This window comes from Schistocerca nitens, chromosome 7 (genome assembly GCF_023898315.1).
Source record: "Schistocerca nitens isolate TAMUIC-IGC-003100 chromosome 7, iqSchNite1.1, whole genome shotgun sequence".
NCBI classification, from domain to species: domain Eukaryota; kingdom Metazoa; phylum Arthropoda; class Insecta; order Orthoptera; family Acrididae; genus Schistocerca; species Schistocerca nitens.
The window spans coordinates 106,004,629-106,031,143 of NC_064620.1; the positions used below are offsets into that span (position 1 = coordinate 106,004,629).

Consider the following 26,515-nt stretch of genomic DNA (forward strand, 5'->3'; position numbering starts at 1 on the left):
ATTCCTTGAAAACAATATCAGAAAATAATTCCCATGGATTTAGAAAACAATGTTCTAGTGATTCCATATTTCTAGATTTCCTGAAGGGTATTGACACAATTACTTACAAGAGACTTCTAAACAAACTTGGCTGGATTTGCAATTTCCGAAATGTCACAGTTCTTAGAAGTGGAGTTACTGAGTTAAACAGGAATGATATCTGAATTTCCTCAATGAAGCATGATTGATCCTCTGCTGTTCTTAACATGTTTAAACAATGTAGGAGACAATCTGAGCAGCCTTCTTAGATTGTTTGCAAATTTAGCTTCTAGTAAAGTCATTAGAAGATCAAAATGAATTAGATAGAATAATTTAGACAAGATAGATGCATGGTGGAAAAATGTCAATTGATCTTGAACAATAAAAAAGTATGAGATTCTTTACATGAGTAATAAAAAAGTTCTGTTACATTTTGGGTATGCAATATATCACACAAATTTAGAGGTTGTCAGTTTAACTAAATATGTAAAGATTACAATTACAAACATTTTTAATTGAAATGATCACATAGGAAAAATTGTGGAGAAGGGAGACCAAGACTGCATTTAATGGCAGAACACTGAGAAGGTGCAACAAATCTTTTAAAGAGACTGTTTACACAGCTTTTTCTGTCCTCATTTAGAATACTGCTGTGCATTATGGGATCCTTACCAAATAGGGTTGATGGAGAACTCGAAAAACTTCAAAGAATGGCAGCTTATTTTGTATGATCATGAAATAGGATAGAGAGTTTCACTGATATAAGGCATTTTTTGTTGTGGCAATATGTTTTCACAAAATTTCAATCACCAACTCTCTCATTCAAATGACAAAATTTTTGTTGACTTATGCCTACACAGGGGGATCTGACCCTTGTAAGCAAATAAGAGAAATCAGAGCCGGCGTAGAAAGATTTAGGTATTCATTTTCCCATATGATATCTGACAGTGGAACAGTAGAGATATAGTGCGAAAATGGTTCCATGAATCTTATGCTTAACACCCAAGAGCGAATTTCAGCATAATCATATAGATAGATATTTTTAACTCAAAAAACAATTATCGGGACAAATAAAAATATACCTTCCAGAAATTCATGCAAGACACTGTTTAAACAAATCCTCACACTGCCATGCTTATATACCTTGGTGATCACAACATGCATGAAGAAAATATGGAGAACAGAGACCAACTTGTTCACATAAACCAGGATGTTCACACAACTGCATACAGAACATTCACTCACAAAAATTATGCAAAATGTACTTTACAACAAATTAGATGACCATATTAAAGCAATACACAGTATTATAAGTTTCAAAGTAACTCTTAAAGTATACCTTCTAACCAAGTGCTTTAAACTGTATATGAATTATAATAGCGTAAAGCATTGTTTATTGGTGGCCCTTCGGTTCCTATTGATATTTGTATTTTAAGTATGTTGTAAATATTTCTTGCTTAATTTTTAGCAAAAGCACAACTGCCCCCCCCCCCCTCCCTCCCCTGCATGTGCAAGGTGTACGCTGTAAGCTCTGAAATGGTAACATTCCAAGTTCTACCCAATTAACAAAATGAAATGAGGTGACAAATGTCATGGGATACAATATGCACATATACAGATGGCAGTAGTATTGTGTACACAAGTTATTAAAGAGTACTGCATTGGTGGAGTTCTCACATGTACTCAAATGATTCATGTGCAAAGGTTTCTGATGTGATTATAGAATGATGGTTGGAGAAAGACACTTGGGACATTCTAGTTTGGAAATCATTAGGAAATTCAATATTCCACGACCCACAGTGTCAAGAACATGCTGAGAATACCCAATTTTAGTCATTAACTCCCACCACCGGCAACAAAGTGGCCAATGGCCTTCTCTTGACAATAATAAGCAGCAGTATTTGCATAGAGTAGTCAGTGCTAACAGACAAGCAACACTGCATGAAATAACCATGGAAATCAATGATGGACTTGTGACAAATGTATGCATTATGCCAGTGCACCAAAATTTGGCACCAATGGGCTATTGCAAGAGATGACCAACCCGAGTGCCTTTGTTAACAACACAGCATTGCCTGTTGTTCCTCTTCTGGGCTTGTGACCATACCGGTTGGATACTAGATGACTAGAAAACCATGGCCTGGTCAGATAGATTCAGCTGATGGTAGGGTTCAAATGTGGCATAGAACCCATGAAACCAATGACCCAAGTTGTCAACAAGGCACTGTGTAAGCTGGTGGTGGCTCCATAATGGTATGGGCTGTGTTTATGTGTCCTCTGGTCCACATGAACCAATCATTGACTGGAAATGGTTATGTTCGGCTACCTGAAGACCATTTGCAGCCATTGATGGACTTCATGTTACCAAACAATGGTGGAATCTTTATGGATGGCAATGTGCCATGTCAATGGGCCACAACTGTATGCAATTGGTTTGAAGAACAATCTGGACAATTTGAGTGAATGATCTGGCAACTCAGGTTGTTCAACATGGATCCCATCGAATATTTATGGGACATAATCAAGAGGTCAGTTCATGCACAAAATTCTGCTCTGGCAACACCTTCGCAACTACGGACAACCACAGAGCCAACATAGCTCAATATTTCTGCAGGGGACTTCCAACAACTTGTTGAGATTAGGAGGTATATCCTATGACTTTTGTTATCTCAGTGTATACTCTTAATATTATTTTAATTGTTAAGATAATATACTGTATAATAGTTAATAGCATTTGGAAGACTGTTTGATTTTCACTATTCACTACTGTAAAAAGGTACTCATAAGGTCATCAGGAAACTTGTATTCATAATATCATATCACTTGACCTGTCCTATGCTTCACTGTACCTATGTACATAAAAAGATGAGTGAGTCCAGCAAAGTGTTATATTATGCAGTACTATGTTATGACTAGTTGAATGTTTTCTTTTCATTGCTTTTTCAGTCTTTTCCTCATTGCTTCCCTCCTAGAGATCTGAATGGTAGACTAATCTTGAATTTTTTTTGTGCTAATAGAGAGATCACTACAACACTTTTTCAATTCAGGCAACATTTCCTGTGTATAAACATTGTGTATCTTTCGTCGGTGTTTCCATGACCTTCTGCATCCTCATGCTGTAGATAATTGCTGATATTTCCATCATTACGGATAGTTTCCTATCCCAGTTTTCTGCTTCTGAATGGAAGAGGGTGCTGTGAACCTCTATTCATTCACCTATCCTCTCTGACAAAGCCACTGGCAGACTGAGGATTATTACTTATGCTAACAGTATTTGACATCAGTTTCTGGTTATTTTTACTCTAAATCTAAGTAGTAACACCACCGACAGACTATGGAGATCTTAGGAGCTATACTGTACCAATCTATACTTTTATTGTTGATTCTATTTTATACCAATTTCAAGGAAGTAATATTCTATAATAGTGTCCCACACTGGTAGTAATAATGTACAGGGTGACAATTATTGACTATATGAAATAAAACCATCATAACTTCTGAACGGTTTGCATTAGGATGGTCAAACAGCCCGGCTGGCTGTGGGGTATGATGGGAATTAGTATGTGGGTATGGTTTGGTTTGGTGACATAGCCTACTTTCATTTGGATGGGTTCATCAGTAAGTACAATTGGCACATTTGGACTCCTAAGAATCCACATTTCGTGACTGAAAAGTCTTTTGATTCTCAACAGATGACTGTGTGGTGTGCAGTGTCCAGTCATGGAATAATTGGTGCCATATTCCTTGATGGAACATTGACTGCCAAATGGTACATGAAGGTTTTGGAAGATGATTTCATCCCCATTATCCAAAACGGCCCTGATTTCGACAAGATGTGGCCCTTGCAAGATGGAGCTTGACACCATCGAAGCAGGAGAGTATTTGATGTCCTGAAGGAGCACTGTGGTGACTGCATTCTGGCTCTTGGGTACCCAGAGGCCACTGGCATGGGCCTCGATTGGCCGCCATATTCTCCGATCTGAACATATGCAACTCCTTTTTGTGAAACTATATTAAAGACAAGGTGTACAGCAATAACCCCAAAACCATTGCTGAGCTGAAAACAGCCACTCAGGATGTCATCGACAGCATCAATGTTCTGACACTTCAGTGGGTCATGCAGAATTTCGCTATTCATGTGCACACATCATCGCCAATGATGGCAGGTATATCAAACATGTCATAATCTAAATTTAAGTATCTGTAGTGACATTTACATGTTGAATAAAATGTGTACACACCATACTTTGTAACTAAATTACTTTCTTTTCATATAGTTCAGTAATTGTCTCCCCGTAAGTATTTAGAAAATCCAAATTTGAGCTCCTGAAAGATTAATCAACTGAAAACACCATTTACCCTTTTTCTCGTCAGATTTTACAAACATTGCATTACTTTGGGAAGCTAGGTGATATTCTTGTGATGCACTCAGGGAATTTGAGATTTTGTTAGAAAAACTGAGATTTTGAGGAGTTAATGACCTGGCCAACAAGTAGTTTATGCCTTACTTAACAAACAAAAAGAACATTTGAAGTTGTGCTATCCTTTTAATGAGTATTTTTAGAACATAAATAACCAAATAGGGGCACAGGGGAACAGAATAAATCACAAATAATGTCTTTAAAAGAATTATTCAGTGATTTGCTTTTCTCAAAATTTCACAGAAATACAGTACTTTTGATTCTGCAGATCTAAGGATACCACACTAATGATGAATTTAGCATCTTTCAAAATGTTATCAACTAAAACAGAATACTGGAAGTTTTTGCATATACATATTGCCAAGAATTTAAACTGAGTAACGTCCACATTACGAAACTGCTTAAATTACTTCATCCAGCCATTTTTATACTTTGTGCTCTCATAACTCTCATATACAGACCCTCAAGTAGATTAGATTAGATTAGATTATTTTTTAGTTCCATAAATCCATGCTGAGGAGATCCTCGTGGATGTGGAACATGTCAATTTTTTTTAATTTTATAAAGCTGAAATAACAATACTAATAGTATGAATATATACAATACATCATTTGTTTCTATTAAAAAATTCGTCAATGGAACATTTGAATTATTGTCAATCGCTATAGTCAAATGGAATTTTAATTTAACTAATCACTATGGAAATTTGTATTACACAAAAGTGTGCAGTGAGAATATTATGCCATGCTCAAGCATGATCATCTTGTAGACAACTATTTAATGACATAAGTATTTTATCTACCATAGCACAGTACATATTTTCTCTAATGAAATTTGATATAAATTACCTATTACAGTTGAGAAGCAATAACAACATCCATAATCATAATATTAGAAGAAAAATGACCTTTATTATTCTTAATTAAAGTCGACCTTAGGTGAGAAAAAGATTAACAATGGAGCTACCATAATCTTTGATCAGTTAAGCAATGATATCAAATGTATCTCAGACAGCAAAGATAAATTTGAAAGTAAACTGAAAAAGTCCTATTTGGGCAATTCCTATTCCACAGAAGAATATTTATGTAGAAACTTATAGATTATTTAGTGCAGAAGTATTCCATACTTACTTTTGCCATCAACTACATATTCTTTCCTGTTATGTGAGCTCATCTGAAAATGTCAGCTATATTTAAATACAAACTAATTTATAACCTTCACATCTCTGTCTGTATATGGGATGTAATGACTCTGTTCCTCAGTTTTTAATCATTAATGGTGAGTCATCAAAAGCATGGGTTTTAATATGCACTGATGTGGATTAATTGTAGTGTTGGCAGAAGAGCCAACACCGTGTTGCTAGAGGAGGCCGAAATGCACGCGTTTAATTACACGCAGACTGGCGTGAGGTCTGGAACAATTAAAGGAGTTGAGTCTAATAAGAAAAGAACGTAGTTCTTGGAATACTTAACTTTAATCCATATTTGGAGTACATCGCTCTTGACTGTACATGCTTCACTATAAATATCAATTGAATACGGCGCCTTGCTAGGTCGTAGCAAATGACGTAGCTGAAGGCTATGCTAACTATCGTCTCGGCAAATGAGAGCGTAATTTGTCAGTGAACCACTGCTATGAACGTCGGCTGTACAACTGGGGCGAGTGCTAGTAAGTCTCTCTAGACCTGCCGTGTGGTGGCGCTCGGTCTGCAATCACTGACAGTGGCGACACGCGGGTCCGACGTATACTAATGGACCACGGCCGATTTAAAGGCTACCACCTAGCAAGTGTGGTGTCTGGCGGTGACACCACATTCCTCCCCCGCAAATCGGTGGACGGTTGTGGTATAAGGCTTCCGCCCACCGTGGGGAGGACCCCACGTTGACGTATGCGATGAGGTGGGGAGCCTAACAACAGGCGAGGCTGTGCCACCCGCACCCGGCCATTCGGTCCGAGGGGAACTAGGAAACGCCTGAAAACCTAGTCCAGGGTGCACGCCAACATGCGGTGTATGCGCCTGTAGAGAGACAGGAGGGGCCGAAGGGTCGACCTGCATCGCGTCGGGGTACCCGACGGGCGAAGACGCCATCTGGTCCGGAGTGGGCAAGAGGTCCATGTCGGAGGACAGCTAGCCACGGGAAGCGATCGGCGGCGCGTGACCCAGGGAGGCGCTTGGTGGCTGCAGCGAAGCGTCCACTGCGGGCATCGCCGGCGGGAGAACAGGCGGCGGCGGTGGCGCGCCGCCATGGGGCAAAATGGAAGGCAGCGTCGGTAACACCTGGGGATGAGGCGAGCCAGTAGATGGGTCCCCAGGGCGCTGACCTGATGGCACCATCGCTGAAAGCAGACGGGGAGCGGCAGAACATGTGCGACGACAGAGGCGCAGCTGATTGAGATGCCGACGCACCTCACCAGAGGCCCCCAAAACCAGATACATAGCGCGGCCGAGGCAGCGAAGAATGCGCCCTGCGAGCCAACGCTGTGAACCTCGATAGTTGCGATAGTATACAACGTCGCCTGGAGCAAAAGCAGGTGGCTGCCGCTGCACAGGAACCTGATGCGGCGGATGCAGCAAAGACATCAAGGTTCGATGAGGACGACCATGGAACAACTCAGCCGGCGAGCGACCATTTCGGGGCTGAGAGCAATACGAGGACAAAAAGAGCAATAATGCGTCCTCCCGAGAATGCGACTCTTTCAGCGTCAACATCTGGGACTTGAAAGTCCCAACCAATCGTTCAGCGGCACCGTTGGACTGAGGCGAAAACGGCGCGGATGTCAGATGTTGAATACCATTGGCCTTGCAGAATGACTGAAATTCTGCGGACATGAATTGTGGGCCATTGGCGGAAACAATAGTCTGTGGAAGACCTTCAATGCAAAAGATAGCGGCTAACGCTTGGATGGTTGCAGACGACGTTGTGGAAGACATCCGTACAACAAAAGGAAAATTACTGAAGGAATCGACCACAACCAACCATCGAGCATTCCAGAAGGGACCAGCAAAATCGATGTGTAAGCGTTGCCAAGGGGAAGTGGCGTGTGGCCATGCAAAGAATTTCCGCGATGGTGCGGATTGTTGTTCGGCACATGCCATGCAAGAAGAGCACATATTCGTAATCGCAGCATCGATTCCGAACCAAGTACAGTGCTGACGAGCAAGTTGTTTCGTTCACACTATACCCCAATGACCTTGGTGGAGGAGCCGTAAGACAGAGGACTGTAACGAACGTGGGACCACGACCCTGGACTGATCATTATCAGAACGCAACAGCAAAACACCACGTCGAACAAAAAGTGTCTCCTTGTGAGCAAAAAAATCGGCGAACCAACGGATCCTCAATCCGTGACTTTGACAAGGGCCATTGAGTAGCAACAAAATGCAAAACGTTAGCAAGGACAGAGTCAGCAGCTGTGGCAGTAGCTACACGACGAAAATCAATCAGAAACGATTCGATCACGTCATCGGTTTCCGCATCAATGAACATGCAAGCAAGTTCAGAAGAATCGAATGCTCTATCCTCAGCAACAGGCAAACGGGACAACACATTGGCGTTTCCATGCTTAGCAGTGGACCGATACAAGATATCGTAGCGGTACTGCGAGAGGAAAATAGACCAGCGAATGAATTTCTGCGCTGTACGTGGAGGTACAGGTTTGTTCGGATGAAAAAGCGATGTCAAAGGTTTGTGGTCTGTGATGATGGTAAAGTGACGACCATACAAGAAATCATGAAACTTAGTAACACCAAATACGAGAGCCAAAGCTTCTTTCTCTATCTGTGAGTAATGTCTTTGCGCAGACGAGAGCAATTTGGACGCAAAGGCAATAGGGCGATCATGCGATCCATTTTTGTGCGCAAGCACAGCACCAATCCCGAAATCCGATGCATCTACCATCAACAAAAGGGGTTTCTGGGGATCGAATGGTGTAAGGCAAGTATTGGAAAGCAACGCTGATTTCAACTGGCGAAAGGCGCGTTCGCATTCCATCGTCCAGACGAACGGAACACCCTTACGGCGTAAGCAATGAAGCGGAGTTGAAATGGAAGAGGCGTGGCACATATTTCTTATAGTAATTCATTTTTCCCAGCACACTCTGTAGCTGCTTCTTTTTTTTTTCACCGTTGCCTTGAAGTCCACACAAAGTCTCAATTTTCCGGAAGGTTTTGGCAAAATTACTAAGGGTGATGCCCAGAGAGAAGCCTGCACACGTTCAATCACACCTTGTGATTCCAAATCGTGTAATGTTCTTGTGACCTCATCACGCAATGCGTGGGGAACATTGCGCGCTCGGAAAAGTTTTGGTTGCACGTTTACTTTCAGTTCCAAATGTGCTTCATAGTTCTTAGCGCAACCAAGGCCCGGTGCAAAAATGTCTGCAAATTCTTCACATAGACGAGAAACACCATCTGAAGGCACAGTCTGGTTCACTGTTAGGACCTGATGGACTATAGACAAGTTAAACAACTGAAATAAATCTAAACCAAACAAGTTCACTGCAGAAGAAGAACAAAGTACGTAAAATGACACAAGTTTTGTTTGTCCCTTGTATGTTGCAAGAAGGCTGCACTGTCCTAACACAGGGATATTCTGACCGGAATAGCTAGTGGCGATCTGAGCTTTTTCTGGCAAACACTTTGAACATGTCCTTTTTTATTACAGAAAAAGCAAATAGCTTGGCGTGATGGGCAATTCTCACGCAAATGTCTAGTAGCACACTGCGGGCATGACTTTAGCACTGCATTTGCTAGCTGGCGCGGCAAACTTAGCGGAGAGCTTGGCGGCAGTTGCGCGGACGAGCGCGAGGGCTGTTTACTGTTCCGTGCAGCTTGCCCGGCGGGCCGGTTAATGTGACACACAGCTGGCGAAGTTTCAAATGATTCCTGAGCAAAGTCAAGTCTTGCCGATCCAATATGTCCATCACTTGTTGAAGGGAGGGATTGACTAGTTTCAAAATCTGTTCCCTGATACGAACATCAGAAACATTCTGTGCAATTGCATCACACACCATAGTATCTGAATAAGGGAGTCCACATTCACACTCAAAAGCACAATCCCTAGTAAGGCCTTGCAAAGTTGCAACCCACTCCCGACTAGTTTGACTGGCCGTACGTTTTGTACGAAAGAAAGTATACCTTTTTGCAACTACATTGACAGATTCTTTGAAATATGCATCTAATGCCGACAAAATTTCGTCATAGGACAGAGTTGCTATGTCGCGTCGGGGAAACAATTTCACTATCACTCGGTACGTGTGGACGCCTACGATGGAAAGAAGAAATGGCTGCCGCTCATTACCTTGAATTCTGTACGCGGCGAGATGGAATCCAAATTGGCGTGGCCACTCCGTCCAGCTTTCCAGTGCCGCATCAAAAGGACGAAAAGGTAGTGCAACTGCGTGTTGTGGCTGTGGTAGCGGTGAAGCGGCGGCTGCCGCATCGTTGTGCAGTGCACGTTGACCCTGGATGAGCTGCCAAGGGCATCCAATAAGGCCTGCGTCTGCTGATTCTGCAAGCGATAAAATTCGGACAGTACATCTGGAGATTGTGGCGAAGCCATGACAAGTAAATTAGGGCAATACGAACGCTAAATCCTCGTTGCCAATGTAGTGTTGGCAGAAGAGCCAACACCGTATTGCTAGAGGAGGCTGAAATGCACGCGTTTAATTACACGCAGACTGGCGTGAGGTCTGGAACAATTAAAGGAGTTGAGCCTAATAAGAAAAGAACGTAGTTCTTGGAATACTTAACTTTAATTCATATTTGGAGTACATCACTCTTGACTGTACATGCTTCAATGTTGTTGTTGTTGTTGTTGTGGTCTTCAGTCCTGAGACTAGTTTGATGCAGCTCTCCATGCTACTCTATCCTGTGCAAGCTTCTTCATCTCCCAGTACCTACTGCAACCTACATCCTTCTGAATCTGCTTAGTGTATTCATCTCTTGGTCGCCCTCTACGATTTTTATCCTCCACGCTGCCCTCCAATGCTAAATTTGTGATCCCTTGATGCCTCAAAACATGTCCTACCAACCGATCCCTTCTTCTAGTCAAGTTGTGCCACAAACTTCTCTTTTCCCCAATCCTATTCAATACCGCCTCATTAGTTACGTGATCTACCCACCTTATCTTCACCATTCTTCTGTAGCACCACATTTCGAAAGCTTCTATTCTCTTCTTGTCTAAACTATTTATCGTCCATGTTTCACTTCCATACATGGCTACACTCCATACAAATACTTTCAGAAATGATTTCCTGACACTTAAATCTATACTCGATGTTAACAATTTCTCTTCTTCAGAAACGATTTCCTTGCCATTGCCAGTCTACATTTTATATCCTCTCTACTTTGACCATCATCAGTTATTTTGCTCCCCAAATTGCAAAACTCCTTTACTACTTTAAGTGTCTCATTTCCTAATCTAATTCCCTCAGCATCACCCGATTTACTTTGACTACATTCCATTATCCTCATTTTGCTTTTGTTGATGTTCATCTTATATCCTCCTTTCAAGACACTGTCCATTCTGTTCAACTGCTCTTCCAAGTCCTGTGCTGTCTCTGTCAGAATTACAATGTCATCGGCGAACCTCAAAGTTTTTATTTCTTCTCCATGAATTTTAATACCTACTCCGAATTTTTCTTTTGTTTCCTTTACTGCTTGCTCAATATACAGATTGAATAACATCGGGGAGAGGCTACAACCCTGTCTCACTCCTTTCCCAACCACTGCTTCCCTTTCATGCCCCTCGACTCTTATAACTGCCATCTAGGTTTCTGTACAAATTGTAAATAGCCTTTCGCTCCCTGTATTTTACCCCTGCCACCTTTAGAATGTGAAAGAGAGTATTCCAGTCAACATTGTCAAAAGCTTTCTCTAAGTCTACAAATGCTACAAACGTAGGTTTGCCTTTTCTTAATCTTTCTTCTAAGATAAGTCGTAAGGTTAGTATTGCCTCACGTGTTCCAACATTTCTATGGAATCCAAACTGATCTTCCCCGAGGTCCGCTTCTACCAGTTTTTCCATTCGTCTGTAAAGAATTCGCAGTAGTATTTTGCAGCTGTGACTTATTAAACTGATAGTTCGGTAATTTTCACATCTGTCAACACCTGCTCTCTTTGGGATTGGAATTATTATATTCTTCTTGAAGTCTGAGGGTATTTCGCCTGTTTCATACATCTTGCTCACCAGATGGTAGATTTTTGTCAGGACTGGTTCTCCCAAGGCCGTCAGTAGTTCTAATGGAATGTTGTCTACTCCCGGGGCCTTGTTTCGACTCAGGTCTTTCAGTGCTCTGTCAAACTCTTCACGCAGTATCGTATCTCCCATTTCATCTTCATCTACATCCTCTTCCATTTCCATAATATTGTCCTCAAGTACATTGCCCTTGTATAAACCCTCTATATACTCCTTCCACCTTTCTGCCTTCCCTTCTTTGCTTAGAACTGGGTTGTCATCTGAGCTCTTGATATTCATACAAGTGGTTCTCTTCTCTCCAAAGGTCTCTTTAATTTTCCTGTAGGCAGTATCTATCTTACCCCTAGTGAGACAAGCCTCTACATCCTTACATTTGTCCTCTAGCCATCCCTGCTTAGCCATTTTACACTTCCTATCGATCTCATTTTTGAGACGTTTGTATTCCTTTTTGCCTGCTTCATTTACTGCATTTTTATATTTTCTCCTTTCATCAATTAAATTCAATATTTCTTCTGTTACACAAGGATTTCTACTAGCCCTTGTGTTTTTACCTACTTGATCGTCTGCTGCTTTCACTACTTCATCCCTCAGGGCTACCCATTCTTCTTCTACTGTATTTCTTTCCCCAATTCCTGTCAATTGTTCCCTTATGCTCTCCTTGAAACTCTCTACAGCCTCTGGTTCTTTCAGTTTATCCAGGTCCCATCTCCTTAAATTCCCACATTTTTGCAATTTCTTCAGTTTCAATCTGCAGTTCATAACCAAGAGATTGTGGTCAGAATCCATATCTGCCCCTGGAAATATCTTACAATTTAAAACCTGGTTCCTAAATCTCTGTCTTACCATTATATAATCTATCTGATACCTTTTAGTATCTCCAGGATTCTTCCAGGTATACAACCTTCTTTTATGATTCTTGAACCAAGTGTTAGCTATGATTAAGTTATGCTCTGTGCAAAATTCTACAAGGTGGCTTCCTCTTTCATTTCTTCCCCCCAATCCATATTCACCTACTATGTTTCCTTCTCTCCCTTTTCCTACTGACGAATTCCAGTCACCCATGACTATTAAATTTTCGTCTCCCTTCACTACCTGAATAATTTCTTTTATCTCATCATACATTTCATCAATTTCTTCATCATCTGCAGAGTTAGTTGGCATATAAACTTGTACTACTGTAGTAGGCATGGGCTTTGTGTCTATCTCGGCCACAATAATGCGTTCACTAAGCTGTTTGTAGTAGCTAACCCGCACTCCTATTTTTTTATTCATTATTAAACCTACTCCGGCATTACCTCTATTTGATTTTGTATTTATAACCCTGTAATCACCTGACCAAAAGTCTTGTTCCTCCTGCCACCGAACTTCACTAATTCCCACTATATCTAACTTTAACCTATCCATTTCCCTTTTTAAATTTTCTAACGTACCTGCCCGATTAAGGGATCTGACATTCCACGCTCCGATCCGTAGAACGCCATGCTTCAATATAAATATCAATTGAATACGGCACCTTGCTAGGTCGTAGCAAATAACGTAGCTGAAGGCTATGCTAACTATCGTCTCGGCAAATGACAGCGTAATTTTTCAGCGAACCACTGCTATGAACGTCGGCTGTACAACTGGGGCGAGTGCTAGTAAGTCTCTCTAGACCTGCTGTGTGGTGGCGCTCGGTCTGCAATCACTGACAGTGGCGACACGCGGGTCCGACGTATACTAATGGACCGCGGCCGATTTAAAGGCTACCACCTAGCAAGTGTGGTGTCTGGCGGTGACACCACATTAATCACCAAGGAAAATATATCCATTAGCTTTGTAATTTTCTGAATGTAGGTCCACACAAATTTTAATGTAGACTATATTAACATCTTACTTATATGTGGAAAGTATGTTATTTTAAGATGTGAAGACCATTAACTACATTTGTGTTTTGCGCTCAGTGATCATATCCAACTACAACAATCTTCTCCTTATCTCAGATAGGTGTTCTGGCAAAATACTTTATTTGTAGTATGTATGAAATTAAATCATTCTTAAAATGTGTTCTCTTTTTACCAAAACAGCCAGGAACTTAAATCTATCTTTCAACTTACTCTGCTGCTGCAAATAAATTAGTTTTGACTAATAATAGATGATGGTTTTCCTCTAACAAACAGAAACTAGCTGATAAACACAGCCTGTAATGCACACCTCTTAATTTGATTAATAAAATTTGAAATAATTATACTTAAAGCAACGTAGAAACAATTATTTTATTATTGAGTATAAAGTATCAATGATAAATAAAAATATCAAGATTTAGTTGACTTGGAAAAAGTGTTCTTACTTCATTCATTAAAAAATCAATAAGTTATACAATATATACTTTGTAAGTACATATTCATTGTGAAGTGAATATGGCAAATATGGAACATAGCTGAATTTTGGTTCCACTTACACGTGCAAAATCAGTGGGAACACCATGTCCTCATATTCCCTTAGTCCTGGTGGTAGATGAAGCTTTACATGTGCGTGGAACCCACCAGGAACCTGTACTTTGAATGTCTTCACCTATGTAGAAATATAGTTGTGTTATACTAAATTATGGAGATTGGTGTTATGCATTATATATTCATCTGGCTCCATTATTTCAAAAGACATACAGAACTGGAAATCAAATTTGAACCTGTGCCATTATGTCCTCTTTTATTTGTTATTGGGTTTATAGAGAGATGATTGGATAAAATATTATGCAAATTGAGATAAATAACAATTCTGAAAATTGAATATTCTTTCCAGTAGCCACTATATTTACTTCTTTCTTGCAGCATGTCTGGTTTCAGAATATATAATTTCATTTCAGTGCATACCATCATAAATGTACTGAAGCAAATAATGCACCATATTGTGCTGAATATAAGCCACACTCTTTCCCCAAAATTTAGCTACCAAAAATGATGGTGCAGCTGATCTGCATGACCCTACAAATATTGATATATTTTTGCATTGCTGAAACTTCAGCTGTAATGTTAGTTTCTTAATCCAGAATAGAGCACCAATATTGGTAGTGTTTGGATATTAACTGTTGTATATGAAGTAATAATGTAACCGTCTTTGACAGGCACAGTTTTTCTCTAACTAAAGAATAAAATTTGTTTATCACCTACGAGTGGTTGTCCTGAAAGAAACTTGTCAACAAACTTTAGAATGTGTCAGAGTTATGACAAAGATTTAAAACTCACAGTTATTTGTTAAACAATGAGTAGGTGAAGAGTGGGAACAGTGAGACAGTGGGAACAGTGCGAAATTGTATCTCTGGAATTTTGGTTTCAGTTGTTGGTACCTACTGTGAATATGGTAACCATTATTATTTAGTCTATCGATTTCCATGTTTTGTACTTGACATTCTTGTTGTGATTTCATTGTTGGTATTATTGTGCTCAGAGGTAAGAAAAGTATATTTTTTACTAAATTTACATAGCTGGTTTCTGAGTAGACCATTGGTATTTTCAATTCATTACATTAGTCACTCAAAACTATGGTTTTTTTCAAGACATATAAATCCCCTTCATGGAAATGTTGCTTTAGGCTGAATGTGTTTGAAGCCATTTTGAAAAAAGTTTGCAACTGGGAACAGTGAGACATGAATAATGAGGGTACAGTGAGACATGCCTCACTGTTCCCAGTGCTTGTTCATAGTGTCTGGCAAGGCATGCTTGCTGTATAAAACAGTGATTTCTGTAGATTTCAGTGTGCAAACTTTTCTTTTAGGTTATAAAATGCCCAGGAGAAAGAAGACTGACAAGGAAATAAAAAGGTTTTCAGAATCTTCAGTGATGGAACTTGTCATGCTGGTGATCGAAAATAAAATGAGCATTAGGAGTGCATCTAAGCTGAAAGGCTTATCCTTTCAAATAGTTAGTTGATACGTTAAGAAATATCATGAGGATAACACTTCAAACATGAGTCCCAACCATTCAGTGAACCACATTTTTCCACCAGAACTGGAGCTTAGTTTGTGTGAATATCTAGTTGTGTGTTCTAAAAAGTTTTATGGACTTTCTATGAATGACTGCCATACCTTAGATTATGAATTAGGTATTAAAAATAACATTGTTTTACCCAAAACCTGGACTGAAAGTGAGAAAGCATCTATCGACTGGATGAAAGGTTTCCGACAGAGATTCCCTCAACTGTCTCTTTGAATCCCAGAAGGATGCAGCTTACCTAGAGCTACAGGCTTTAATAAATTTAATTTGTCAAATTTCTTTGATAAACTGGAAGAAGTGATCAAATGTCATCCAAATTTTGCTGATGGATCACGTATTTTCAATCTTGATGAAACTAGAACAACACCAGTGCAGAAGTCACAGAAGATTTTGGCCTTAAAGGGTATGAAAGAAGTTAACAAGGCAACCAGTGCAGAGTGTGGAACACTGGTTATGACATGTTACATTATAAATGATCTCGATAACAGCCTACCCCTTCATGATATCTCCATGTGTGAATTTTAAAGATCATATGATATTAGGAGCACCTGCTGGCACATTAGGTCTTGCCATTAAAGGAGGCTGGATGAACTCAAAATGTTTTGTGAAGGTAATTCATCACTTCATGAAGTTCTCTGCCAGCTCAAAAGAAAATCCATCTATGTTACTGATGGATAATCATGAGAACCACCTCTCAATAGAGGCAATAGATCTGTGCAAAGAGAATGGGATAATGATTCTGATAATTCCACCTCATTGCACCAATAAACTGCAACCTCTTGATGTCAGTGTCATAAAACCTTTCCAAACATTTTATGATGCTCCTTTAGATACATGGATGATATCTCATCCAGGTGAAACATTTTCAATTTCCAATGTTGCTCATTGTGTGAGGATAGCATATCCCCGAGGAATGACTCCTGTCAATACTATTGCCAGATTTAAGAAGACAGGAATATTTCCTTTAGATTGCCATGTGTTCAATGAGGATGATTTTTTTCCATTCTCTGTTACTGACAGACCTGTAAATGAAAGGCTGGAAAAACACACATCACCCAAAAAAGACCTTAAACCTGAAACTGATGTGGGACACCCATCACATGATTAAAGTGAAGCACAGTCTATAGCATCCAGTTCTTCACAATGACATGGAAAATCTGCACCAATGTCTTATCTCTCTCCAGAAGACATACGAGGTTTCCCAAAGGCAAAACCGAGAAAAAGTTGCAGTCACTGACGGCCTAAAAGAAGAACAATGATTGTGACTGATACACCAGAAAGGAATGAAATACAAATGAAACGAAAACAAAAAGACATTAAGGGACCTAAAGCAAAGTGAGCTTTATTCCTAGTTGATGAAACTGATGCTGACAAAAGTGAATTAATTTTGCAAGATTCTTTAGATGATGAGACCTCTGATCAGACACAACTGATTCTAGAATCAGAAATGGTCAACTTTGAAAACCTACAGCACTCACCCAAAGTGAGTGACTTTGTTGTAGTAGAGTTGGAGGCAAAAAGGAAAATATATTATGTAGGAAAAATTCTTTCAATTGTAGGAGAAAGATCCGAATGCGAAGTTACATTTCTTAGGAAAAGTTTGAACCTAGAGAACAAATTTGTGATGCCTGTAGTTCCAGATATTTCATTCATTGACACAAAATATGTAAAAAATGTTATTGCCTAACCCTACTACAACACATAGCAAGAGAAAAAGACAACAATCTGCTGTTTCATTTGAGATCAACTTTGCTTCTTATGATGTTCGTTAGAATTTGAGGCACTGTCTCACTGTACCCACCATTAAAAATTCAATAGTACAGTGATACAATTTCATGATTAATTTTTTTTAAAGGAAAGACAATATGTTAAAATTTATTGTACCACTTTGAACATACTTAAGCACAGTAAACATGGTTACCATAAGATATTAAACCAATAAAGATCTTTTAAAAGTGTAATTTGGATTTTAATTTTTGCATCTCACTGTTCCCACTCTTCCCCTACATGTAACAGAGAAGCTAAAAAAAGTATGGCAGCTAATCTAATGTGCAGCATTAAGATGTATTGGAAAATAATCTGTAAACTGCCATTTCACTGAGGAAATCCTACAGAGCCAAGAGATAGGAAATATCCTGAACTCAAAGCTAAGATACTTTCCTTTGTACATGACAGAAGAAAAGTCAGGATAGATCTCTCTCAATGAATCGAGTTAAGTTCGTTTTACTCCCACAAACTTAAGGGTGTGGTTTATATTTGGGTGCAGCTTATGTTCAGACCAATATGGTATCTTGAACCCTCAAACATAAATTAATGTTGTCCACACATCCCACCTTTAATTTGACACATGTATATAATAAATGTTAAGACTGTGAATAACTGTTGCCAAGATAAAGACATATTCCCTCCCATTCTATCAAGTGTGTGTAATGTTTTGGCACTAATATGTAACGGAGTTTCAGTGGGCACAGCAAACTATAAAATTCTGTCAGATTTTGTTGAAAGCTCAAGAACACAATGTTGAATCCTTTACTATGATGTTTGGAAACTATTTATAAGAGACTTAAGAAGTAGGTACGTTTTCATTGCTAAACACAAACTTATAGCATGTTAACATATTCTGTATGTGTAAATACTCTGATCAGCTCAAAGCTGTAGCATAATTTGATTTGGAAATCAAAGTAACAAGTGAATAGTAACTGCTTTGCTTTACGTATGAACATCAGACTCTATTTGTTAATTTCAAGTAGTAGTATTTTTTTATACAATTTTCCTAATTGACTAGTTAATTACATAAAGGTAGTCAGATATATTTTATTTTATTACCTTATACAAATGATACAGTCATTTCAACAAAGACTTTTAGGTAGCAGTATCTGCAAAATTGTATGTGATACTGAAAATTTATAATGAGTATGATTTTTGTTTGTTAGCTTGTGTGTTCTCAGTGAAACTGATATCAAAACACTTGTTGCAGTTAAATGGACTGTGTTAAATAATCTATTGAAAGTCACGTATTTCATATTCCACAGAGGAAATGAAAAGAAGTGTGGTTTGTTCATTGGTTTTGTGAGGGACAACAACATTATCAAATTATTTGCATAATGAAAACTGTGCATTGTAGAGGAACAAAAAGATTGAAATATGACAAGGTGGAATGGCTCAATTTGCTTTGATACCACTGCTGATATTAACAGGATTTTCTTCTTTCTTGTACTTATATTATCTATATGCAATATTTACACAGAATATCAAAATACTATTACAAGCTTTATTTGTATCAACTGTATTGTTCATGAGGCAACTGGGGCTTGGTTGATAGCAATGATATAAATATTTTACACAGAAACATTTTATTAAAGAAATGTTCAAAATTTAAGATTCAAGAAAACTATGTCTGCTTCAAAATCTGGCCATGCTAATGATTATGTGTTATAGGACTCACACACTTAATTTGAAAACTGTGATCTATATTACTAAACAATTACATGTTCCCAGCTGCAGATTACCAATCTAACAACTTCCAGGGCAACAAACATTTGAGTTTCATTATTTCATATAAATATTGATCAATTTTAAAAATTTATAATGCCTTAATAATCTATTAATTATGAGGAATAATCTTATTTTATATGTTTGGCACAATAAATCAAATATTAAAATTAGAATCTGAGTATATGTCTTGAGGCAGTGAAATTCATGCTGCAGAAATTACCTTGACTATATTTGTCCAGTATTTGAGAAAGAGAGTGCTTAGTGACTTCAGCAAACTTTACACATAATTTCAACACTTTATGAACATGCAATAAAACTTCATTATTGAGTATGATGTTGTAATTTATTACTTCTTCGCTAATAATTCTATTTGCAACAGTCATTGCAGACAGTATCTATGCACACCAAATTATCATTGTATGACACACAATTGATAAACATTGAAATGCACGAAAAAATAGCTGTTTTACACACGGGACTTTGATTATTTAAATAATTTGGGTGCGGGTGGGGGGATTAATGATTTTTTACCAAATACATAATATCTTGTCTTGTTTTTAAATGTTGTAATCAAAGAAATATTACTGCTCAAATACTTAAAAATGTTGCTGCCTAATCATTCAGATTTTAGAATGCAAACATTTCAAACGTCCACTGTTACTATCTTATAGCCCTGATTTTTCTGTATACTTTTACATGTTGTTGTTGTTGTGGCCTTCAGTCCAGAGACTGGTTTGATGCAGCTCTCCATGTTACTCTATCCTGTGCAAGTTTCTTCATCTCCCAGTACCTACTGCAACCTACATCCCTCTGAGTCTGTTTGAACCTCAAAGTTTTAATTTCTTCTCCATGGATTTTAATTCCTACTCTGAATTTTTCTTTTGTTTCCGTTACTGCTTGCTCAATATACAGATTGAATAACATCGGGGAGAGGCTACAACCCTGTCTCACTCCTTTCCCAACCACTGCTTCCCTTTCATGCTCCTCGACTATTATAACTGCCATATGGTTTCTGTACAAATTGTAAATAGCCTTTCCCTCCCTGTATTTTACCCCTACCACCTTCAGAATTTGAAAGAGAGTATTCCAGTCAACATTGTCAAAAGTTTTCTCTAAGTCTACAAATGCTAGAAACATAGGTTTGCCTTTCCTTAATCTTTCTTCTAAGATAAGTCGTAGGGTCAGTATTGCCTCATGTGTTCCAACATTTCTACGAAATCCAAACTGATCTTCCCCGAGGTCAGCTTCTACCAGCTTTTCCATTGGTCTGTAAAGAATTCATGTTAGTATTTTGCAGCCATGGCTTATTAAACTGTTAGCTATTGAAATATCTCAAATGTAAAATTTTTTATTCCAGAATTTTCTTGGGGCATTATTAGAAAATGTGGAACAAAACTGTGCGCCAAAAATTTGCCCTTAAAATTGACACATAGGGGGTGGAAGACTACCTCTAGATTCTTCACTTAATACAGATTCTTGAAATTTGGTAAGAAGGCTTTTGCAGGATAATTTGTATCTATCTTCAGAATCTGCTAGTTAAAGTTTTTCATCATTTCCATTAACTGATATAACTTCATTGCCAGATATCTAGAAGTACTACTTACAATTCTTGTCTTCTATGTTGTTACTGAATAAGCAGTTGTTCCATATGTTAATATGTCGTAAAAATTTCCTTATGTCATTCTTTAAATTGGTACAGTGGACAGTGCCACCATCAGTCAGCACTAAGTCACAGTTGTGTACAACCAATTGTGTCAAGTTCCTTCAATTTGGTCACATACATAATTGTAAATTACCACTCACACACACATATATGTATGTGAACTCTACAGCTCCAATGCTGATAACCTTGTCGTTGAATGCCATCCTGATTTAGTTTTTTCGAGATTTCCTAAATTGCTCCAGGTGAATGCTGGGGTGGTTCCTTTGAAAAAGAAAGCCTGATTTCTTTTCCCATGCTTTTTTAATCCAGGCTGGTACTCCCTCTCTAATGACCTCACTGTTGACAGAAGGTTAACACTAATCTTCCTTCAGTGCCTCAACTATTTACTGAGGTGTTACCTTTAGTCTTTGAAACTATTTATACTTATGCAGTTAGGTTTGACTCTTTGAAGATTTTGTGGATTCCTGATCTATTTTGTAGTAACAATGAATCTTCTTATCTGGAAGCTGTTCATCATCAACCCTTGAGCTGGTGCACCGTTTTTCATAACACGAGAGGGTGTGCGGTGCACTTTGTAGGAAGGTGTAGAATAGCTGTCTCTGTGTTACCAAGCTAAACATGTATGATCAAAACCACAGTTTAATTTTAGTTTATATAAACAATGAGAAAATAAATCTACATAATATGAGCTAAACCACTGTTTGATTAAATAATAATGAAATAAATTTTCACTATAACACTCTGCTGCCAAGTGTAGATGTTACAGCGACAGTAATGACCCACTTAAAGCATTAAGCAGTGCAGTTGCATCAGATCCCAGCCAGCTACTTATTCGATCACTGATTATCTCATAGACAACTGCCTCAATGTGGGATAACGTTGCTAGTTTGTAATTAGGGTAATTTATTTTGCACAGATGACAAATTTTTTATCATCTGGCTCACTTTGTATTTTAAATTATTGCCGCTCACTTGGACATATGACAACACAATTTGTTGCTGTTTTACCTGAAGCAATAATGAAGGAATAGGCATGGGCTTGCAGTTGTGAAACAATAATGGAACCACGCAAAATCATTTTATTTTTGGTTGGGGCACTTTATACATAGGCATACCAGCTCAGGGGTTAAATTACTTAGTGTCAGTAAATGTTCTTTAATTGTGTTTTGAATTGGTTGAGATTCCCAATTTCTTGCTCAGATGGAAGCTTGTAAAATACAATTGTACCAGAGTACATAACATCATTCTGAACTAAAGTCTACATAAAAATTATATTTTTGTCTTGTATTGTGATTGTACGAATCACAGTTCATCTGATACTAATTTTTAGTATCATCAACAAATAATAAAGGTACTGGGAACGGAGTGTAAGAATCCCAAAATCCTTAAAAAGACCTCTCTGAGATGTAGTCATATACTTTACACAGTATTCTTACTGCTCACTTATGCTAAGTAAATATTGTATTTACCATGTGCACACTGCTCTAGAAGAAATTCCATGAAACAGAGATTGAAAGTGTGCAAAATAAGCCAATACTTTTATCTTTATGACTGCGTAATGAGAGAAACTTCTTAGAGCAACAATTGCTGAGCTGAGCATCTATATTAGTTTGTCCACATCCTGACTCCATTTTATCTTGTTATTCATTGGATCCCAAGGAATTGTACACAGTGTTTCATCTAGTGAATGACCACTAATGTCTACTTCTGTTGCTAGCAGGTCTTTTTTGCTTGTTTCAAATTTCATGCTATGAGTCTTTTCGTGGTTAAATTGTTTGCTGTAACCAGTTGTAGTCCTTCTTCATGTTTTTGTGGTGTAAAGACTGTTCCATAAAATTTCGGGCATCCAGCCACATAAATTAAGCTTCTTCTTCTAATATTTTGGCTGAATACTGTCCTGCCATCTTCAGAGTGAGCCGAGGTGACTATTGCTCCAGCATTTGCTTCATCCTTTTTCACCCTAGGATTGAACCATTGCATATGAGGCCAAAGATACACATGGCATCATTCCACACGGTGATATCAATGTGTCACAGAGAGCTGCACTGTCGCAACTCTTTGTGATATATTACAGAAATTGCCGGATTCCATGATTTGTCATAGCTGAAGCCACTATCTCTATTAATTAAATTCATCACCAACCCAATTTCAATTCCTTCTTTCACTACAGAGTCCCAGAAAGATGAAGTTGAGGCTAAAAGTTTGACATTATCGTACACCATAGAGGGTCCAGTATCAAACAGTGCTCCGCCACCACAGATTTATTAAGTTGTAAGAGATGGGTGTACCTGCAGTGCTCTGTGTATCTCTTCTGTACTGTACATGTTGTCTGTCCAATGTATGAATGGCTGCACTCACAGGGGATGAGTAAACACAAAGTGAAAGTGATTTTTCACCCTCCACCAAAGACTACAGCACTCCTGGGCTTTGTTAAAGATGATTTGGTGCTTTGAAAGCCTGGGGTTTGTAAGATTCCCCAGTGAGTGCGGCCATTCATACATTGGACAGACAACACAACACGAAAATGACGAAATTTTAGCCTCAACTTCATCTTTCTGGGACTCATTAGTGAAAGAAGCAATTGAAATTTGGTTGGCAATGAATTTAATTAATAGAGATAGCGGCTTCAGCTTGGACAAATCATAGAATCTGGCAATTTCTATAATTAAATCACAAAGAGTTGCGATAGTGCAGCACTCTGCGACACATCGATATCACCATGTGGAATGACTGTGCAGTGATAGATTTAATTTCCATGCATATGTTACACCTCTTTGCTGCCTATCAATGTCTCTGGTGCCTTGTGTATCTTTGGCCGCATATGCAGTGGTTCGATCCTCGGGTGAAAAAGGACAGAGCAAGTGTTGGAGTGTTAGTCACCTTGGCTCTCTCCGAAGATGGCTGGATGGTATTCAGCCGAAATATTAGAAGAAGAAACTGAATTTATGTGGCTGTATGCCTGAAAATTTATGGAACACTTGTAGTCCTGTTTAACTATCATGTAAGCTGAGTCTAGTAATTTTGAGGCTGCACCCTTGGTTAGTTTGCTTGTGTCAACAGCAAATATTACAATTTTTGAATCATCCTGTAAAGTCATTGGAAGATCATCTATGTAGATTAAGAACAAGAGTGGATGCAGTGATGATTCTCGTAGGAAAGGTGTTTGCAAGGTCACAAGATGTACCAACACAAGAATAATTATTTTTTGGCCGAATAGCACTTCAACCATGAGGTTGTTTATGGCTTTCTCTATAGAGAATCCTTTATGAAAGCTAAACTGAGAAGCAGCAAAAACGTTCTGGTCAGAAAAATGACCACTTCCTTAAAAACTTTAAAAAATTGGAATGGGTGAAACATGTAATTTATTAGATGCATTTTGCTCTGTCAGTGCCACCATTTTAACAGGTGAGTGTTTTTGGGTGTATGCAGGTACAAGTGAATGGCTGACTATCCTACTTTTTATACATTGTTTCCATCCTGAAATTCCTGTTTGCATAAAATCAATTTGAAAGTTCATTAGTTAGGCAATGGTAGAATAGACAAAATATTACAGAACTGATTTACAATGTCATAATAAACTGTACATGTGTACAAAGAATAATCTGGACTGACAACTCATTTTGTCTAATAGCTAAATGCTAACTTTCCTAGTACCAGGTCTCAGGGAAAGTATAGATTTGAGATGGATAAACAGTAATATCTCACTGCCCCAATGTTCACACTCTACACAGGGTGAGTCAAAAAGGACTTTACAACTTTTGTATGACATAGAAATTTATTGAGATAACTTACAGAGTTGGTTGATATGTCATTTTGTAGCAAACAACCTCAAGTTTCACATAAAAATGTGAAGTGTCATTTTGAGTCAATGTGAGCAGCATTTATTATGTAGATTAGATTAATACTAGTTCCATGGATCATGAATACGATATTTCGTAATGATGTGGAACGAGTCGAATTTTCCAATACATGACATAATTAGGTTAATTTAACAACATACTTAAGTTAATATAACAACTTTATTTTATTGTGTTTTTTTGTTTTTCTTTATTTTTTATTTTTATTTATTTTTATTTTTTTTATTTTATTTTTTAATATTTTTTTGTTTTTTTTTTTCTTAATTTATATCTAAAAATTCCTCTGTTGAGTAGAAGGAGTTGTCATTCAGAAATTCTTTTAATTTCTTCTTAAATACTTGTTGGTTATCTGTCAGACTTTTGATACTATTTGGTAAGTGACAAAAGACTTTAGTGCCAGTATAATTCACCCCTTTCTGTGCCAAAGTTAGATTTAATCTTGAATAGTGAAGATCATCCTTTCTCCTAGTATTGTAGTTATGCACACTGCTATTACTTTTGAATTGGGTTTGGTTGTTAATAACAAATTTCATAAGAGAGTATATATACTGAGAAGCTACTGTGAATATCCCTAGATCCTTAAATAAATGTCTGCAGGGATGATCTTGGGTGGACTCCAGCTATTATTCTGATTACACGCTTTTGTGCAATAAATACTTTATTCCTCAGTGATGAATTACCCCAAAATATGATGCCATATGAAAGCAATGAGTGAAAATAGGCGTAGTAAGCTAATTTACTAAGATGTTTATCACCAAAATTTGCAATGACCCTTATTGCATAAGTAGCTGAACTCAAACGTTTCAGCAGATCATCAATGTGTTTCTTCCAATTTAATCTCTCATCAATGGACACACCTAAAAATTTGCAATATTCTACCTTAGCTATATGCTTCTGATTAAGGTCTATATTTATTAATGGCGTCATACCATTCACTGTACGGAACTGTATGTACTGTGTCTTATCAAAATTCAGTGAGAGTCCGTTTACAAGGAACCACTTAGTAATTTTCTGAAAGACAGTATTGACAATTTCATCAGTTAATTCTTGTTTGTCAGGTGTGATTACTATACTTGTATCATCAGCAAAGAGAACTAACTTTGCCTCTTCATGAATATAGAATGGCAAGTCATTAATATATAATAAGAACAACAAAGGTCCCAAGACTGACCCTTGTGGAACCCCATTCTTGATAGTTCCCCAGTTTGAGGAATGTGCTGATCTTTGCATGTTACGAGAACTACTTATTTCAACTTTCTGCACTCTTCCAGTTAGGTACGAATTAAACCATTTGTGCACTGTCCCACTCATGCCACAATACTTGAGCTTGTCTAGCAGAATTTCATGATTTACACAATCAAAAGCCTTTGAGAGATCACAAAAAATCCCAATGGGTGGTGTTCGGTTATTCAGATCATTCAAAATTTGACTGGTGAAAGCATATATGGCATTTTCTGTTGAAAAACCTTTCTGGAAACCAAACTGACATTTTGTTAGTACTTCATTTTTACAGATATGTGAAGCTACTCTTGAATACATTACTTTCTCAAAACTTTTTGGATAAAGCTGTTAGAAGGGAGATTGGACGGTAATTGTTGACATCAGATCTATCCCCCTTTTTATGCAAAGGTATAACAATAGCATATTTCAGTCTATCAGGGAAAATGCCCTGTTCCAGAGAGCTATTACACAGGTGGCTGAGAATCTTACTTATCTGTTGAGAACAAGCTTTTAGTATTTTGCTGGAAATGCCATCAATTCCATGTGAGTTTTTGCTTTTAAGCAAGTTTATTATTTTCCTAATTTCAGAGGGAGAAGTGGGTGAGATTTCAATTGTATCAAATTGCATAGGTATGGCCTCTTCCATTAACAGCCTAGCATCTTCTAATGAACAC

At 38.1% G+C, this 26,515-nt stretch overlaps 1 protein-coding gene across 1 annotated transcript in view; it reads right to left on the reverse strand.

The window, feature by feature from the left end:
- Nucleotides 1–26,515, reverse strand: part of LOC126195301 (inactive dipeptidyl peptidase 10-like) — a 358,542-nt gene that overhangs the window by 41,547 nt on the left and 290,480 nt on the right. Inside the window, exon 13 of the mRNA XM_049933856.1 lies at nucleotides 14,076–14,188. Within this exon, the coding sequence (XP_049789813.1) occupies nucleotides 14,076–14,188 (113 nt within the window). The remainder of the gene's footprint in view (nucleotides 1–14,075; nucleotides 14,189–26,515) is intronic.